General features: G+C 40.1%; 1 protein-coding gene across 1 annotated transcript; it reads right to left on the bottom strand.

Moving 5' to 3' along the window:
* Positions 1-3,536, bottom strand: RAG1 (recombination activating 1). The gene has a single exon (XM_010333497.3). It carries the CDS (start codon positions 3,534-3,536, stop codon positions 405-407), a length of 3,132 nt encoding a protein of 1,043 aa, XP_010331799.1. The 3' UTR covers positions 1-404.
* Positions 3,537-19,543: the final 16,007 nt, after the last annotated feature.

The raw sequence follows: 19,543 nt of genomic DNA, 5'->3' as shown, positions 1-19,543 counted from the left end.
TATAATAAATCAAGGGGGAAAACATGAAAACCACAAGACCAGTTTCTTTCCTGGCCTTGCTGCCTGTTCTTTGACAACCTTGGCTTTGATTTTCACAACAGCTCTCCCCACACACATAGATCTTTGTTCATCACTGGTCCCCTGCAGTTACTCCTGTTCTGAGTTATTGAGCTTTCAGATAACTGATTTTTCCTGTTGCTTTTAGGAACTCACTAAAAGGCTCAGGCAATCAGCCCATCAGTTTCCACTCCTGACTTGAGAACATCTGTAGCCTCTCACTCCAACCTGCCACCCCTTGGGTGGTGAAGCCCCATACACAACAGTAAAGGGTACTAGGAGAAGCCCTCAATGCAACCCAGAGGGAAACTCAATTGCAAAAACCAACTCATAAGTGGTTGCCCTACTTAAAATTCCATTGAATCTTGGCTTTCCAGAGAGTCCTCTATGCCTGATGGGTCCCCTAAGCTTGCCTGAGAGTTCATGGCAAACCCAGAGGTTTTTAATGTGTTATGAGCATTCATAAACTTCTGGAGGTATTTGGAGGTGTACAGCCAGTGGTGTTTCAGAACATCTTCCATCTCATAGCATTTGGACTGCCTGGCATTCATTTTCCGGAAGCGCCTAAACAGTTTGTTACCAGACTCATTGCCCTCACTTGCCCATGCCCCGATGGAGCCATCCCTCTCAATAATTTCAGGAACATGTGCTAGGGTTTTGTGAAAATAATTGGTGATTTTCCCCTCATACCTATACTTGAACTTGGTAGAAAGGAGCTCAGCAAAACGCTGTGAATTGAAACTGTACTGGCAGAGGGATTCTGGGCACTCTTTAGCAGGGCATGATGACCGCCATACTGGTTTCATCTTCAGGTAAAGATCCATCAGCTCCCTCAGAGCCTCATGCCTCTCCTCGGAAGGAATTAACTCACAAACCGCATCCACAGTCTCTTTGGTCATGAGCTTCCTGGCAAAGTTGCCATTCATCCTCATGATTGGTTTAAGGTTCATCTTCTTCCGGAGATGCTTGTCCAATGTGGCCTGCCACCTTTTCCTTTCGTCTTTGGAAGCATTGGGATTCTTATACACCTCCCCTATCTCTAGCTGGAAGATCTTGTAGAACTCAGCTGCATTGCCAATGTCACAGTGGAGTGCGTCTATGGAAGGGACTGTCTCAATGAAAGGTTTGGCTGAGACCCCTTTCACCCGATCCCGCAGTTCTTCCACAGACTCATGGTAAGGGTTGGAACGCCAGACTTCATAACGTTCCAGGTTCTCGGCATGGCTTCTGGTTATAGAGTGGAAGACAAGATTTTGAGAGGCTTCTAGACGGGTGGCATCACAAAGAGTACAGATGTAGACTGAGCCAGAAGCCTCAAGGCCTTCCACTTCCCGCACAAGTTTTTCATCATATCCAGTGCCCCTGAAGATGAACTTGAAAGTCCGGAGAATGCCTCCCATCTCAAGCATTAATTCACTGCTCTTCATGGCCTCCCTCTCGGCAATGAGAGGACTCAGGATGGCAGTCAGGGTCTCGTGGTCAGACTCATCTGCCAGCATAAGGCACAATGGCTTGCAACACAGTTCAGAGTTTGGTTTGGCTTCTTCAAATACTTTCACGTTCTGAGAGTTGTGGGCTATAGTAATTTTCATGATTGTGAATGAAAAACGGACTGCCTTTTCCGGGACTACTGGCCCACTCCCATGCTTCTCACTCACATCTCCCATTCCGTCACAAGACTCCTTCACAACCACAGTGAAGGGGCCATTCAAGTAATCCTCAAGGTCTTGGGATCTCATGCCTTCCAAGATGTCTTCTTCCATGTCCATCAAAGCAGACACCAAAGCTGAATCGTAGCGAAATCTCTTTGCAATGGTGTCCACTGGGTAATCATCCACAGAGGACGATAGTCCAGACAGCCCATCGATAATGCCAACATCAGTGCGGGAAGACACATTCTTCAGAAGTGGCTGCCACTCAAAGTGGTGGTAGCCTGGCAGAAGGACCTTCTCAGCATTCCGAAGGGCATGCAAAGGCTGAAAAATCTGTCTCCCTGTAATGGCTTTCACGGTCCTGTACATCTTGTGGTATTGGCTGCAGCTAAGGAAGGTGTTGACACGGATGGCCAAGCAAACAGCTGGCTGCAGGCCAGAGCCCCGTCCCTGCATGATGGCCTCCAGCTCATCCGCTTGCCTGTGTTCATTCCTTGCCCTCAGAGCCAGCAGGAATAAGGTCATGCACACGGACTTCACATCTCCACCCTCTTCTTTGTCAGCAAAGGCTTTGACTTGCAGCTTGAGCTCCCTTAGCCGGTGCTTCTGGGCTCTCCGCGTCAGCGACAGAAGATGTTGGCGGGGCCGGCCCCCTTTATTGATGTGCACAAAAGTCTCTTTTGATTCCTTGTGACTTGAGATGTGGTGGTTATATTTTTCTAAACTGACCACCTCATTGCACTCTTTTGCTGGACATCTCACCATCAGGGAATTCAAAATGCTCAGAAAGGACTTCACTGGACTCTCCAGGTCAGTAGGGAAACATGGATATCGGCAAGAGGGACAATAGCTGCCCATGACTTTGAGGCATCTGATAATGCAGACCCTGCAAAAGACATGCTTACAGCTGGTCTCCACAGGGTCAGCCAGAATGTGTTCACAGATCTGGCAGGAGATGGATTTCACAAAGTGCTCCGGGAAGTCCACTGCAAGGAGCTTGGTACTAAGATGTATCTTACTGCAGTTGGCAGTCTTCTTCATAATATCCTTGCTGCTGATCCTTGCCTGAGCTCTTCTCTTGCGCTGACGGGCTTGTCTTGCTTGGTTAAGCACAGTTTTGAGTTTTTTGCTGAGCTGCAAGTTTGGCTGAAGACTCTTCCTCTTGAGTCCCTGACGGGCAGTGTTGCAGATATCACAGGATGGTGTGTGGGGGTGCCACTCCATGGTCGCTTTCCTAGGGAAGTAAACCTCACCCAGGGCACTGCTGAACTTCTTGTGCATGACGCTCCAACAGTTATGGCAGAACTCAGTGGGGTGGATCGAGTCAACATCTGTCTTCACATTGATCCGGAAAACCTTGGCAATGAGGTCTGGCCAGGAAGTAGCTCTCTTTTCCTTCTTTCTTAAAAGGCCTAGGGTTTTACCATCCACCGGCCCATGGACTGGGTATCTTCTGTTGTGCTCATCAGTTTTAAAAGAATTCCCACAGATACGGCAGAGATGTCGAAGGTTGGCTTGGTGGATTGCTTTGCCTCTTGCTTTCCCATCATCGTGAAATTTCTTAGAAAACTTAGGGTGGGCTTTTAACATTGGCTGAGTTTGGACTGGCTTCTGACCATCAGCCTTGTCCAGGACTGCTGGAGATTGCTCTAGAGAGGATTTCCCCTCAAAGGAATCCTTCTTTTCCTTTTGAGCTTCTTCAGGTGTCTTTTCAAAGGATCTTACCCGGAATAACTTAAATTTCCATTCTGAAAATTTAATATGTGGATGCTGAATTTCATCTGGGGCAGAACTGAGTCCCAAGGTAGGTGGGAAAGAGGCCGCCATGCTGGCTGAGATACCTGAGAACAATGAAAATATAAGTCTTATTAAGATCAACATCAATATCCCACTGATATATCTTATAAATAATAAAAATGAATACATTCAATTATTTATTCATTTTTTCCAAAAGATATGTATTAAATCTTCCATTTTAATATATCATGTTAGGTGCTGATCATAGAGTTATTTCCTGTTCTGACAGTGTTTATGGTTACTTACACCTGTTATACAAATATAAATCTTTAAATACATACATGTAAAGTTTTATCTCCTTCCACAAAATCCTTAAAGTCTTTGAGGAGAGAATCTTTGATTCATCTTTGTCTCCCCAGGGTCCTAGTATACATTAGGTGCTCAATAGTTATTTGCTTAGCAAATGTAAAGATAAACTGGCTACTAAAACCAAAGAAAAGTAATATTTTCCACATTGCATTAGCCTCATTGCACTAGCTGGACGATATATTTCCAGCTTTTTAAAGCAGTCTTCCGGGAGCTTGGTTGTTTATTTCTTCCAAATAGGTCATAAAAGGATGATAAAGCTGCAAACCCGAAAAACTAATTATTCACTACTTGAAAGGGTGAAGTGAATTTTGAGCTTTATGAATGCAAACTAATAATAAGTATCATGGATAGTAATTATGCTTACAATTTTAATTAGTGAATGCTATTGTAAATTATAAGGCTGTGTCTACATTAGAAACAAAAACCACAGAGCTCTAAACTTGCAACATACCAGAGTGTACATATAGTGTGATTCTGAGGGACATTTAAGATGAAAAATTCACATAGTTTCAGATAAAACTCACACAGGTCATCCTGAAAGTCATTGTTGGTCGATGGTCAGTAGCACTATAGTTTGTAACATCATAAGAAGAGGTGGGAGTAGTGTTTCTCTTCTAGTAAAAAATATTGGCAATTACACATGCCAGGAAACCCTACTGATTTGAATTGTAGTGCACAGATGACTAGCGATGCAGAAAAAGTCTAACAATGCCATGTGAAGTGTACTCTCTAGACCCAATTAGACCAATCTTTCTCAAAGTACTTAGTACATATTGGAAAAAGAGCAACTGTATTTTCAATCCATCATCCATGCACCTATCTCAAATTTGCCTGGGTTAACTATTTTGACCCACCAGTTATGTCAAGTAACATGTTTTTTCTCTCAATTAATTAACAAAACTGATGAGAATTTTTATAGTCACATAGTTATGGAGACGAATTCTGAGACGAACAAACCTTGAGCAGGGTGGGATCAGGGGATACAGAGGGGCAAGGGCTAATTCTGATAGCTGCTACCAAAGTCTCTTTTCAAGTCTCTGCTTTCGTAAAGTTTGTTCCATCTTACATGCAGTTTGCATCAGAAATGGGTGTTTTTGGCTGGGTGCGATGGCTCACGTCTGTAATCCCAAAACTTTGGGAGGCCAAGGTGGGTTGATGGCTTGTCAGGAGTTCGAGACCAGCCTGACCAACATGGTGAAACCCCATCTCTACTAAAAATACAAAAGAATATTAGCCAGGAATGGTGGTGGGCACCTGCAATCCCAGCTACTTAGGAGGCTGAGACAAGAGAATTGCCTGAATCAGGGAGGTGGAAGTTGCAGTGAGCCAAGATAGCTCCACTGCACTCCAGTCTGGATGACAAAGTTGAGACTCCATCTCAAAAAAAAAAAAAAAAAAAAAAAGATGTTTTTCACAAAAATTAAAAGCCAATTTCTAAGACTTTATTAAAAGATAAATCCTATTAGGTTGTTCCCTATCCAGGACTATGCAAGAGTTAAAGAACACACAGACATTTCAAATGTCTCATTAACCTCAAAACATATTTCAACTGCAGCCCAACAAACACCTCAAAATTGCTTATAGTTCAATTCTGTTTCCTCATTCTCTTCTGTGACAGGTGCTAGGTCTTTCCCTGTGGCTCCCCTGACTCTCGGCTTGAACTCAACCCTGAATGCCTTCTCATTCCTTTAGCATTTTACTTCCTAGCCTATTATGAAAGCACTTGCTCTCTGGTGTTCTAAGATCATATTTTGAGTAATTCTTTTAAAAATGCATGACCATCTCTAGAGCTCATTGAGTTTAATACTGACCTTTCATGTTGAGTAAGTTAATCATAAGGCATGTTGGTAGGATCTCTAAAACTATCTCACCTCCCTACGCATTTCTCCCCTGACACCCCCCTGGCCTGAATTACTGTGACAAAATCTACCAAACTACATTTGTTTAAATACTCCTGTGGAAGGCAACCAAACCAAAAATGGACAAATGGGATTGCATCAACTTAAAAAGTTCCTGCACAGCAAAGTAAACCATCCACAAAGTGAAGACATTATCCACATACTGGGAGGAAATATCCATCTCACCAGAGATTAATAACCAAGATATACAAGGAGCTCAAACAACTCTGCAGGAAACAATCTAATAATCCAATTTTAAAATGGGCAAAACATCTGAATAGACAATTCTCAAAAGAAGACATATAAATGGCAAACAGGTATATAAAAAGGTGCTCAACATCACTGATCATCAGAGAAATGCAAATCAAAACTACAATGAGGTATCATTTCACCCCAGTTAAAATAGATTTTATCCAAATGACAAACAATAATGAATGCTGACAAGGAAGTGGAGAAAAGGGAACCTTCATACACAGTTGGTAGGAATGTAAATTAATACAGCCACTGTGGAGAATAGTATGGAGATCCTCAAACAAACTAAAGATAGAATTATTATATGATCCAGCAGTCCTACTACTGGATATTTATCCAAAGGAAATCACATCAGTATAGTCAGAGACATCTACACTCCTGTGTTCATTGCTGTATTATTTTTTATCCTCACCTGTGATTTTTACTCCCTAAAATAGACATATATTACTTTTGGTAGAAGATAAAACTTTTAAGAACCAGATTTAATTAGATATTTTTTTTATCTATTCAATCAGCAAAGATTAAAACTATTTATATGATTCAGCATTAATGAAGACATGAAGAAATTAAGGTATCTTTATACATTCTTGGGAGGAGTATAAATTGGCAGAAAATGTCTACTACACAATTTAGCGATGTCTTTAAAACTTTTAAATATATTGTCTTTGGTGCAATAAATCTCCTTTTAGGAAGTTATCCAACAGAAACATTTCCACAGGAATACAGTGATATTTATAAAAAGACAGAGAGACATTTGTTTAAAAGCTGTTTGTCACTTTGAAAAAACAGGAAACAATATAAATAATTACCCAAAGGGCATTATTAAATAAGCTATGGTCCAGACATACAGTGGAAAACCATGCAGAAAATTTAATTTTCTGTATGCCTTGATACATATGTACGATTTCTGTATGCATCAGTGACATGGAAATATGCCCACGTGAAAAAGCAGAGAACAGAACGATGATAGCAAGTATAGTAAAATTCTGTTTATGTATATATGTTTGTATTTGTACATACATGAAGTTATAGAAATTCTGAAAGAATGTGCACTAAAATCTTACAAGTGTTTAATTTCTGAAAAAATAGAATTGGTATTAATAAGAAGGCCTCTTATCCTTTTTATTTTTTTCATTTTTGTATCATTTGAATTGTTCAAAACAAGCACGTACTATTTTTATTAATTCTGTGATAGATTTACATTTGATAAAACAGTTTTAAAGACTAGATTTATAGGTGCTCATAGTCACTTTTCCATATTTTCTTTGAAATTTCCCCTAGAAAAGCTTAAGATCTGGCTGAGTGTCGAATCTGGCCACCACCCTTAGCTTTTCTTTCTTTTCTGTTAACCATGTAGAAAGCAGGTGAAAATATGGATCTGTAGACAGCATAAAGTTAGGATTGTGAAAGGGTTGTCTTGGACTCATATTTTGACACTCAGAAACTTTACAATGCTTGATCTCCTCTCTTCTAACAAAAGATCTCAGCAGTAGACCAGCCTCAGGATCTCAAAGGCTGAGTGGTTGGTGCTGGCTCAGCCCTGTCCCCACTGGGCACTGCCATCTCAGCATTGCCATATGACATCATAGCTGCAGGGGTGCCTCCCTCCGCACGACACGGATCCATTTTGACAAACTAGTTTGAGGTGACCTGGACAGCACAGGAGCAGTAGTTTCTGGTGAGTGATATAATTAGTTCAGGAGGCCAGGCACAGCAGCAGCAGCAGCCCCCCAATTCCCATCCCAGCTGCCCACCCTACACACATGTACACCTCATTACTTGGCCCACAATCTTCCCTCCTAACATCTTCAACTTGGTCTGTACACAATTTCCAAGTGATCACTGTGTGCTCAAGTTTGACCGCTTATCACACCTGTCCCACTTATTCATTCACTCCACAAACACTATTGTCTGTTTTTTGCCAAACATCATGCATCAAAAACCTGACAATATTAAAAGCCTTTTTATATAAGTCTCAGGTATCCACAAAATAACACCACAATTCTTGCTTTTCCTTCAGACAATTTCTTGCATGAACCACTTCAGAAAGAGAAATACATCATCACAACTCCTGGCCAGGAATCCTGATTCAAGAACATAGCCCCAAAGCGGGGTCTCTACCATGGCAATTCTTGAAATTAATACAAATCAGAATCATGAGCAAGCTTGGTTTTAAAAAGAAATGCAGATCATCAGGTCCCAGAGAGTCTGCTGTTTGGGATGGAATCCAGAAATTGCATTTTTAAACACTCAGTGATTCAAAAATGAGTGGATATTTTGAGAAACACTGGTCTCCTACTTAAGCAATCCAATTCAGGAAATGCCTGACAATACTTGTTAACACCTGGGAAACCACATATTTCCTCCCACCCTAGAACTAATTTGTTCCTGATTATTTTTCTTGCCTGAACTAACAGTATTTATTTCCAAGAGTCTCACACCTTTCCTTCTGCTGATTTGTACATGTTCATTCAGAAAGCACTCCTTAAACCCTGTCTCTGACAATAGCATTCATTTACAGTAATTCAGATATTTTGCATCTTTCTATGAGCCTTCAGTGGCTCTAAACTTGGCCTCTTGTACCTTTTATGTTTTTATACATTAAAAAGAAAACAAAATTGATGTTAGCTTTGTTCATCCCATCCCCTCATCACCTGGAAGGAAAAAATGCTCAAGCACTTCTAGTTAGAAACTTAAAAATGTAACAAATATTTTGGCTCAAGGCAGGAAAATATGAGTGTTACCTTGCTCAGCAGGCTGCCTGGCCAAAGTGTTGAGATGTCTGCAAGTTGGTTGATATTACTCAATGCCAAAGAGAAAGCAAAGTGTGTTCTCTGCTCCCGCCTCGCTCCCTTGTTTCTCAGAACATGCTGCTCAGCTGTTTATCAGCCTCCACTGTTTTTCCCAACCTCCCCGACCATGGAGGCTAACCACAAATGATGGCAGCCAATCACAGGCCAGGAGACCCCAGCTCCAGCTGCCACCTGGCTCTTTAGGAAGCTGGGGTGGGCAGGGGGAGGGTGCTGAGTGTAGAACCACGTGCAAGTATTTGGGTTGGAAGCGGTCTTGTCAGCATAAACTGAGGCTTTGCCAGGGTTCTGTATCTCGGTACCTCAGTTCCACATCTGTAGAGAGGAAATGCTAGTAGTATACACCTCAAAGAGTCAATGATGTTATACAATGAGAGTTATTATAGGAAAATACTTGAAACGATGCCGTCTCTTTGTGGATGTTCATCAAATATTAACAATACTATGGGGTTTTTTTTGTTATTATCTTATATGGTATCCAAACAATCTCAGAACCCTTCAGCCTGGTCAAATCTTGGTGAGGAAGGTTGATGCTCCTTGTAACCACTCTAAGTTTAAATATTACTAGGGTATAGAAGTCAACAGACCTGTATTTAAATTTTGACTCAGGCCTTTGATTCATTGATTAAAGTTTGTGAACCTCAATCTCATCATCTACAACCTAGGATTAATAATATTAGTCCCCATTATTGAGAGCAATGGGCCAGACTTCTAAGTTTTAGGTATCATTTAATTTTCACAACAGTCATACCCATTTGATATTATTATCTCTAAAAAGAAGTGACAGCAGTTCGGAACAATGGAGTGACTTGCCCATGGTCACACAGCCGCTACTTAGTGAAGGTGATGTGGAATTCCAAAGCTCGTGTTCTTAATCACTCCATTATACCGTAACAGGAGAATAATGAAAGCCACTTCATAGTAATAGTCTAAGGATAACTCAGGAATGAATAGGTATATACACACACTTCTGTCTCTGCTTCAAAACCCCTTTATAATTCTCAGACAAACTTTATCCTCAACGTCTTTCTGTGTTCAGCTAGTAAATGAGAGATTCCTTGCTTGCCCGATTCTCAGCAAAACTGTCAAGGAGGCAAGTGCAAGGATTTCCCTGTTCTGTGCTGCCCTCATTTGATGCTCGTCTTCTGTCTCCTACTCTTTTGCACTGGGACCTGTCTAACCACACAGCAGTCCTAGGGACACAGCTTCTGCTCACTAAGTTAAAAACAAGGTAGAAACCATTGCAGTAACATTGAGGGAGAGGGGAAACTGGCCTGTGGCTTTTAGGAGCTTCAGTGTGTTTTTCCCCAAGGAGATACAGCCTTTACCTGACGGTCATTTTTGAGGCAACATGGCAAGAAAAGGCAAGTAAGAGCTAAGAATTTGCGGCAGATTCTGTTTATATTCAACAGGACCATCAGGAAGCAGGTTTTGTGGCCCTGAGGCCCTCCTCATATACTGAGGTCAAGTAGAAAGGAGTCATAACATGACTTATATGGAAGAAAGTGTCCTTCCCACCCATCCTCCCACTTCTCAGAATCTTGCATCTCCACTGGACTTACAAAAAGAAAAAGAAAAGGCCAGATATTCATGCTCCCCCTTGAAGGAAAGAGCAAAACAATAATATCTCACAGTATTAGAACAAATCAGCAAGTTCAAGGATCAGGCTTCAGTTCTGTAGGTTCACTTGGAAGTTAAGTGAAACTAAGGTGACCAATTGCACTGGATTGTTTTGGATGCTCCTTGGTTTGGCACGGAGGGTCTAAGGTGAACAGAGTTGGTTAGTCATCCGTAACCAGAGTTAGAAAATTTCTCTGTGCTCAAAAATTTAGAAATGGAATCCTTTTCAGTTTCCCTTGGAAAAGTAAGCTGGTCAAACGGACTCATCAAAGAATACTGAGAGTGTGAGGTTTGGACCAGATAATGGAGGTTTCTTTCTCTCTCTCTCTCTCTCTCTCTCTCTCTCTCTCTCTCTCTGTCTTTTTAATCATATTTAACAGATTTCTGTATTGCTCAATTTTTCATCAGTCATATATGCTTTCACAATTAGGAAAAATCACATTTATAAATAAAGTACGCAAAGAATTTCAAATGAGACATAACAAAATATTGGGCGCATATGAAGATACAGTTTTCTAATTGTTTTGTTTGATTGAAATCTGGATTTGTATACATCAGATTCTTCAAAGGCAAGATCACCAGTATTTCCATGCTTCTCCCAATTTCTCCTCCCAATTTCTCTCATCCATGTTGAAATCAAGCCACTTGTCTTCTGCTGAAAAGTGAGACCTCCTTGGATCACCTGGAAAAAACAAGTTAAACACTGGCCCATTGTCCCTTTGCCTGGACACTATTTTATTCACTGTCTTTATTTCAAATCTTTTCCACATGGCAAGCAAACCTTGACTTGCATCATAAAAGAGCAAAGTCAGAGCTGCCTAGAATGCATGTTGTTCCGAGCAAATTAAAAATAAAACACTGCTGACATGTATTGGCCAATTGAAATTGCAAGAGACAAAGAATGAAAAGGGTGAACTAAAGCCTGGACAATTTGATGCCAAGCTCCAGCCTTGAGCGCAGACCTCCCAGCCTCATGATTAGCTGTGGTTAACCCTGAAAGTGCCGACAGGTCCTTCAGTAGCCTTGCTCTTCCGGGCAATGTGCTCCCTGCATCCCTGCTTTCACCTGCCTCTCCATCCAAGTCCCAACCCCCCTTAGCATGTTACCTACACTTATTCCCTTTGGCTCCCAAAGGTCCTTTTGAGAGAACTTTTCAAGTTCAATTTCTTTCCAGACAGCAGTGAGTTCCAATTGCTGATAACAATCAAAATCTACTCCTGCAGCCATGGTCTGAGTGTGTGAACGCTACATTTTGAGCTCTTATGATAATTCAGCAGATGCTGTTTACCGACATTGTGATTACATACATAAGCATGTATCTATACATCTCTAACTAGCAAAACCCTGTCTTCTAACATCACCAATTTGAAAGCCAGAACTAAAAGGGAACTTAGAGGTTACTTCCCCAGCACATGTATTTTATGTATCCCTGAAGGGCAAAGTGTTCCTGTTCAATGTCACAGAAGGGAATTTGTAGCAGAAATAGCATTACAAACTGGATCTCCCAGCTCTCAGGACAACATTCTTTCCACTACACTGAAAAGGGAACATCCTTTCATAATCCAGCCATGTGCATCTTAAATCGTAAAGAAACTCACACTGTCCGTGAAGCAGAGCCTTAACAGGTCATAGCTAGATGAGAGCCCTGGGTGATCATGCAAACTCGCCACCCTGCACTGGTGGCAGAGAGACAGCATCTCCACACACTTATTTCTCCCCTACTTTCTCTGTCTTAAAATTGTTTTCTAATTAACTCAATGTGAATCACCCCGTTAGTAAAATTTCTAATGCGTTATTAATTGCTCTAAACGTCAGCTGCTGCTCATTCTCCACGCTTTCAGGAGTGCTGCTGTGGGCGTTCTGATTTTAGCTACGCTGTTTTCTAAGCAGCTAGTGCCACCATGTGGGCAAAAAAAAAAAAAAAAAAAAAAAAAAAAAAAAAAAAAAGAAGTCCATATTCTTGAGTATCAGAAAAAAAGCCAGGAGAAAGTCTCAGGAAGTTATTGAATCCATGAACTGCTTAAGAAGAAGTCACGTATTTGTTTCTCTTCTCTTTCCTCTTCCCCTTATCCTAACCTCTATTCTCCCTACCCCCACTTCCACCATCACTTACCTTTGTAGAAATCCCCAATAATTCCTATAATTCCTAGACTAGGAAACAGAGCCAAAAGCTTAAAAGGTCAAAGTAACTTGCACAAGACCCCACACTGTATTAACTCCATTGTCTTGCTAATGCTGACCAGTCCCAGAACATGTATAATAAATGCCTTCTCCTTATTCCTCAAACAAGAGAAGACATGAGGACCATGTCTTCATGAGAAAGTTCGGGAGCTGAAAGTGAAGGCTGGTGTGTAAGATCGCTAAGCATCCTTTGTAATTAGGAGACATCTGTTCCATTTCCAAACCTAACAAAATAGCAAGGCATTGTTTGCCTCCTCATCCTATTTACCTGCATAAGATCTCAGATTGAGTTCAAACAATTGACATAGGATCAACATGACCTAAATTTCTCAGAACTAGTATAGAGGTTTGTGGAATAAGCTTTCTTAACTCTACAGTAAACATAATGGCCTAAACGCCTAATTGGTGAACACCAATCAATATCTTTATAAAAAGCCAAATTAGGCAACAACCAAGCTCTATAAAGTCAGGGCTCTCAAATATCACAGTTTCTGGTGTTATGAAAGCATTAGTTTTTAAGACAAAAGAGCTTTAGCTTTAATTTAATTTAATTGTCCTTAAACTATAATAACGATGTAACTTTATTTTATATATAATGAGAACAATTGCCAAATTTTTCATAAATTTTAATTAAAAACTATATTCACTTTCAACTTATGAATAGTTAGTGCTTCTGGAGAGAGATGGAAAAGGAGCATCATTTTCTGATTATTTTGTACAAAAACCTGCTTTTATTTATTTTTTGGCTATATTAAAGCTTGTGATGGTAAAAAATCTGCTTTTAAATTGTTTGTAATATATTTCTCAAAAAATAGTTTCTGATTTATTATGTGACTTAAATGTTTGTCTTGTTATACATTTTTCTTGGAACATTCCTTTCACTCATTATTATTATTATTATTTTAAAAAAAAAGTCATTCTTCCTGTATGTGAGAATGGCTAATAGAAGTCATTATATAAATTTAAAGACCCAACTGAACTGAATATAAAATAATTTATATAAATTTTTATAAAGACCCATCTTAATTCTACTGGTTCTAATCTATAAATCAGTTTCAAAAAGTAACTAAGCTTTGTGGCAAATAAGAGGAGATGAGCTGAGCCGTGCTGTGGTTGAGACTAGTTGAGCTGTGCTGTGCCTCCCTCGACCTTTCTGATCTCTCCAGTGACCCCTCCAAAAAGAGATCCAATCACCAACATAAAAACCTATGATCGTCTTTAATGAACATGTGTTATGTGTATTATCAAGAAAAAAAAAAAATGTTCTCAGCAAAATGACAAGACAACCTGAATAGTCCTCAGGCCTCCAAAACCTCTTTGTAACTTCTCTGTTGCTCATGGGCCACACTGTTATGTAAAAACTGCATGTAAAATACCAGGAGTCAACTCCAGGTGCTGTGGCCTTGTGGCCACCTAAGCTCATAACTACCTGTCTCCATCAAAAGTATTCCTTTTGATAATAATAATAATACAGTATGGAGTCATAGTAATTCGTGATTGCTGTTTGTTGGCCTGAAGGTGGGTGTTATAGGTGGAATTGTTTCCTCTCAAAATTTATATGTTAAAGCCCTAACCCCCAAAACTTCAGTATGTGACTGTATCTGGAGATAGGGGCTTGTACGAGTTAGGATTCTCCAGAAAAAACGGAACTATGAGAGAGAGAGAAAAATTATTATGGGAATTGGCTTACACAATTATGGAGGTCGAGAAGTCCCACAATCTGCTGTCTTCAACCTAGAGAACCAGGAAAACCAGAGTGTGATTCAGTCCAAGCCCAAAGTCCTGAGAACCAGGAGCACTGATGTCTGAGGGCAGAAGAAGATGGACGTCCCAGCTCAGAGACAGCAAATTAACCCTTCCTCCACTTTTTTGTTCTATCTGGGCCTTAACACATTAGGTGATGCCCAACCACTTTGGTGAGGAGGGATCTTCTTTACTCAGTCTACTAACTTAAATGCTAATTTCTTTCAGACATATGCTCACAGACATACCCAGAATACCCAGAATTGTTTTACTAGCTATATGGGTATCCCTTGACTCAGTCAAGTTGACACATAAAATTAACCATGACAAGCCTTTAAAGGGGTGATTAAGTTAAGATGGGGTCATTAGAGTGGGTTATGATCCAATCTTACTGGTATCCTTATAAGAAAAGGAAATCTGGACATATACAGAGACACCAGGAATGTGTGTGTACAAAGGAATGGCTAGGTGAAGACACAGTGAGAAGGTGGCTGTCTGCAAGCCAAAAACAGAAGCCTCAGGAAAAATCAAACCTGCCTTATGGGAACTGGATTATACAACTATGGAGATTGAGAAGTCCCACAGTCTGCTGCCTTCAAGCTTGAGAACCAGGAAAACCACTGGTATAAATCAAGAAATCAAACTTTGATCTTCTACTTCAAGCCTCCATACTGTGAAAATATGTATTACTGTTGTTTAAGCTACCCAATCTATGGTATTTTGTTATGATAGCCCAAGCCAACTAACGTATCAGGATCTGAGGATCAAGTCTCTCATCTTGGGCATTTCCTTCATCCACCCACCCACAGAGATAGAAGTCAAGTTGGAAGATGCTCATTGGGCTTTATTCTTAATGAGGAAGTATGATTATCATGGCCATTATTATCCATCTAATGTTGAGCTGTGGCATGGGGTACTGTCAAAAACTCAGGCTTTGGAGTGCCATAAAATGCGTTTAAATTCTAGCTCCACCTCTTGCAAACTGTGTGATTTGGGTCACATTTCTTAACCTCTCTGACTCCATTTTCTCACGTGAAGATGAGAATACTAATATGAAGCTGGTAATGTTTTTTGCAGAATTAAATGAGTTAAAACATTTGAGATGCTTAGTACACTGTTAAATACAATGTTATCTCAAGAAGTCACAATCCCCATTTAAAACCCACTCCTCTTACAGTCTTCCTCAGCTCGCTTAATGGCAACTCCACACCTCAAGTCAAACTCTTAGAATTATCTTTCACTTATCTCTTCCTCTAAATCCTCATGCCCAGTCAACAAATTCTAATCTTGTTAAGACTGTAAGTCAAATCACTTTACTTCTCTAACCAAAACCCTCCTGTGGTTCCCCATCATGGTTAGAATAAAAGCCAAAGGACTCTCAAGGGCCACCAGGGAGCATGACTTTCCCTACCTCTTCCATCTCTTCTCCCACTTACCCATAGCCACAGTAGCCTCCTTGCTGGTCCTCAAAAGGTCCAGACTGGCTGACATTGGCTATTTTCTCTGCTTAAAATATTACATTAGACACACTAGACACTGCTATATAGCCAGGAGTCTTCAGAAAAACAGAGCCAATAAAACAAAAAAAGATAAGGAATTGGCTCACATAGTTATGGTGTCTATCACACTCTGCCATCTACAAGCTAGAGACTAAGGAAAGTCAGTATTATAGTTTCAGTATCAATCCAGAAGTCTGAGGACCAGGAGCACCAAGGGTTCAAGTCTTAGTCCAAGGCCAGGAAAAATAATGTTTCAGCTCCAACTCCGGCAATCAGGTACAAAGAGGAAAAATTCACCCTTCATCCTCCTTTTTGTTCTATTTGGTCCTTCCATGAATTGCATGATGCTCACTCTCACTGGGAAGGACAATCTGCTTTACTCAGTCGACTAATTCAAATGTTAATATCATTCAAAAAAGCACTCACAGAGGCACCCAGGAACGATGTTTAGCCAAATATCTGAGCACTCTGTGATCCTGCCATATTGGCACTGAAAATGCATAAACAAACCTGGAGTGATTGGTAAGGGAGAAAGAGCTAATGAGATTGTGAATCAAGAGTGATGAGATTTGAATCAAAGCCTGAGGGATAGGTCATCCAGAAACCCCACCTCATCCACGGTTCCCTCTGTGGAATTCTGGGGAAAAGGAAGCTGTAGGAGACCATGCTCACCCATCTGCCTCCAAGGCCTGGAGAACCAAGCACCCTGTAAGGTGTGGTAAGGAAGGTGTAAAGAAGCCCCAAGAAAAAAACATTTTTTTCCTTCCTCAGCCCCACATTGTGCTCCAAGTAATGAGCCATTTGGACTGCATCACCAGAAGGCCCTCAACCTTCAGCTTCCAGTTTAATTCAGCCATTGGGCAACACCGTAAGTACCTGACTATGGAAGGAGGGAGATAGTATAATTGTGCCTTAGGCAGGCACACAGGAGATGTTGTCAACAAGATAGTTGCCTAGAAGTGTCAAAGGTCACCTCTTCCACAAAGAAAAATCAAAACAACAAATAAACAACTACATTTTGAGTAGAGTGTCTAAGGCAGAACACTGAAATTCAGCAAGGAAGTGATGAAACCCTCTGTATCATGGAGACTCAAGGTGGTAGTATAGAGAAGGAAATGACGCACCCAGCCAAGATCCCCTCAGAGCCAAGAGGAAGAGGGATTCCCTATAGTAGGGAAAAGGTGAAACAGTAATCAGGAGATCCCTAGTCGTCAATGTTGCCACTCCAGATGCCTGAAATCCTAGTTACAAAAGAGCCCCCCAGTCCTCACAGTCCCTAAGCCCAGTATGCAAAAGCTGCCTGGAGTCCACACAGCTGCATTGCTCCAGAGTAGGAAATCATTCTGGGTTTTACACTCCCCAGGACCCAAGCTGCTATGGAACTGCATCATGCTGAGAACAGAGCCACTAATAAAGTGAATCCTGGTCTGGAAGCCAGTGTCTGAGCATCTCCACATACCTGGAGCCCTGCCATTATTCCACCATAACGAGACAAAAGATTACAAAGCCAGGAATCCAGGACTTCATCTAGATGCAGTGGTTCAGCTGTAAACCCTGCACCTCAGCCCACACAGTACCCTGCACCCCAAGAAACAGGTCATCTATAATTGAAAATAAGCTTCCCCAAAGACCAGGGGTACTACCATACATGTCCCCCCTGCCCGAGGACTAGTCACCAAATGCTTGCCACCACTGGGAATACTGCCCTGACGACCAGCAGAGCTGCCATGCCCAGCACATGCCATATCAGGGCCTGAGAACCAGTTCACCTGTCATTCCCCAACCCCAGCAAAGCAATATCACTGCCTCCACAAACACCATTGATATTTATTACAGCCAAAGAAATCACATGGATTCTACACTACTATAGCCACCCAGAACCAAATCCAAAGCACTTTACCCAATCAACACTATAGGGTAGACTCACAGGAAAAAGTCTTTCTCTACAAAAGATAGTCCATAAAATTGGAAGAGGCAACTGTTCCGGCAGATGCATAGATGCTAATAAAGGAACACAAGAGACATGAAAAAGCAGGGAAATATAACACCTCCAAAGGAATTTTCCTGTAACAAACCTTAAAGAAGAAACTATGAAATGCCTGAAAAGGAATTCAAAATAATGAGTATAAGAAAACTCAGCAAGAGACAAGCAAATACAGATAGACAATTTAACAAAATCAGAAAAACAATTCATGATCTTGATGAGAAATCTGACAAAGAGATACTACCATTAAAAAAAAAAAAACTGAAATCTTGGAGGTGAAGAATTATACAAATGGAATAAAAATGATAATTAACAGCTTCAACAACAGACTAGATCAAGCAAAAGAAAGAACTTCTGAACTTGAAAACAAGTCTTTTGAAATAACCCAATCAGACAGAAAAAGAGAGAATAAAAAATAAAAAAGAGTGAAGAAAGCCTATAGACTACCATCAGGAAAATAAACAAAAGTATAGAACTCACTAGTAGAGCAGATATCCAGATGAGAAAGTTAAAGTAATTATACTTTGTCACCAAGAAAACCACACAAAGATAAACAATAAGAAAGAAAGAATAGAGGAAGAGAACTGCAAAACAACCAGAAAATAATAAAGATAGAAGTAAGTCCTCATCTATCAATAATAACATTGAAAGTGAATTAATTAAATTCCTCAGTTAAGAGACACAGACTCTTGAATGGACAAAAGTAAGACATAACAATGTGCTATCTACAAGAAACTCATTTCAACTGCGAAGGCACAAATAAATGAAAAGTGAAGGGATGGAAAAAGATAATCCATGCAAATGGAAACCAAAAGTAAGCAGGATATGCTTATATCAGATAAAATAGACTAAATCCAAAACTGCAAAAAGAGATAGCACCATTATATGATGACAAAAGAATCAATTCAGTAAGAGTACACAACATTTATAAATTTGCACACACCCAACACCAGAGCGCTCAGGCAGTAGATCAGAAATATTAGCAAATATTAGATATGAAGGGAGAGACAGACTTCAATATAGTAAAAGTTGGAATCACCAGCAGCCTACTGTTAACACTGAACAGATTGCCAGGACAGAAAATCAACCAAAAATGGATTTAAACTGCAATGTAGATGAAATGGACCTAAAAGACACTTAAAGAACATTTTATCCAATATCAACATAATACACATCCTTTGCATCAGCACATAAAACATTCTCCAGGATAGATTACATGTTTGTCCACAAAACAAGTCTCAACAAATTTTTTAAAACTGAAATCATATCAAGTCTCTTTTTTGATGACAGTGGAATAAAACTGGAAATCAGTAATAAGAGAAACTTTGGAAACTGTACGAATACATGAAAATTAACCAACATGCTCAACAACCAATGGGTCAATGAAGAAATTTAAAAGAAAATTGTAAATGTTATCGAAAAAAATGAAGATAGAAACATAATATACCAAAGCCTCTGGAATACAACAAAAGCAGTCCTAAGAGGGACTTAATTGTTAATTGTTTATAGAAATTAATGCCTATATTGGAAGAGTAGAAAAATTTCAAATAAAAAACAATGCACCTCTAGAAAAGAACAAACCAAACCAAAAATTCCTAGAAGGAAAGAAGTTATAAAAGATTGAAACAGAAATTTTTAAAAGTTGAGACTAAAAATCAATGTAAAATATCAATGAGATAAGAAGTTCATTTTTTAAACATAAATAAAATCAATAACCAATTAGCTAGACTGAGAAAAAGAG

The sequence above is a fragment of the Saimiri boliviensis genome, chromosome 6 (assembly GCF_048565385.1).
Source record: "Saimiri boliviensis isolate mSaiBol1 chromosome 6, mSaiBol1.pri, whole genome shotgun sequence".
Taxonomy (NCBI): Eukaryota; Metazoa; Chordata; class Mammalia; order Primates; family Cebidae; genus Saimiri; species Saimiri boliviensis.
This window is presented reverse-complemented; position numbering and strand designations above follow the sequence as displayed.

Bases quoted from the DNA above. Each gene is read 5' to 3' on its own strand.
- RAG1 (XM_010333497.3), bottom strand. From the start codon at position 3,536: ATGGCGGCCTCTTTCCCACCTACCTTGGGACTCAGTTCTGCCCCAGAT.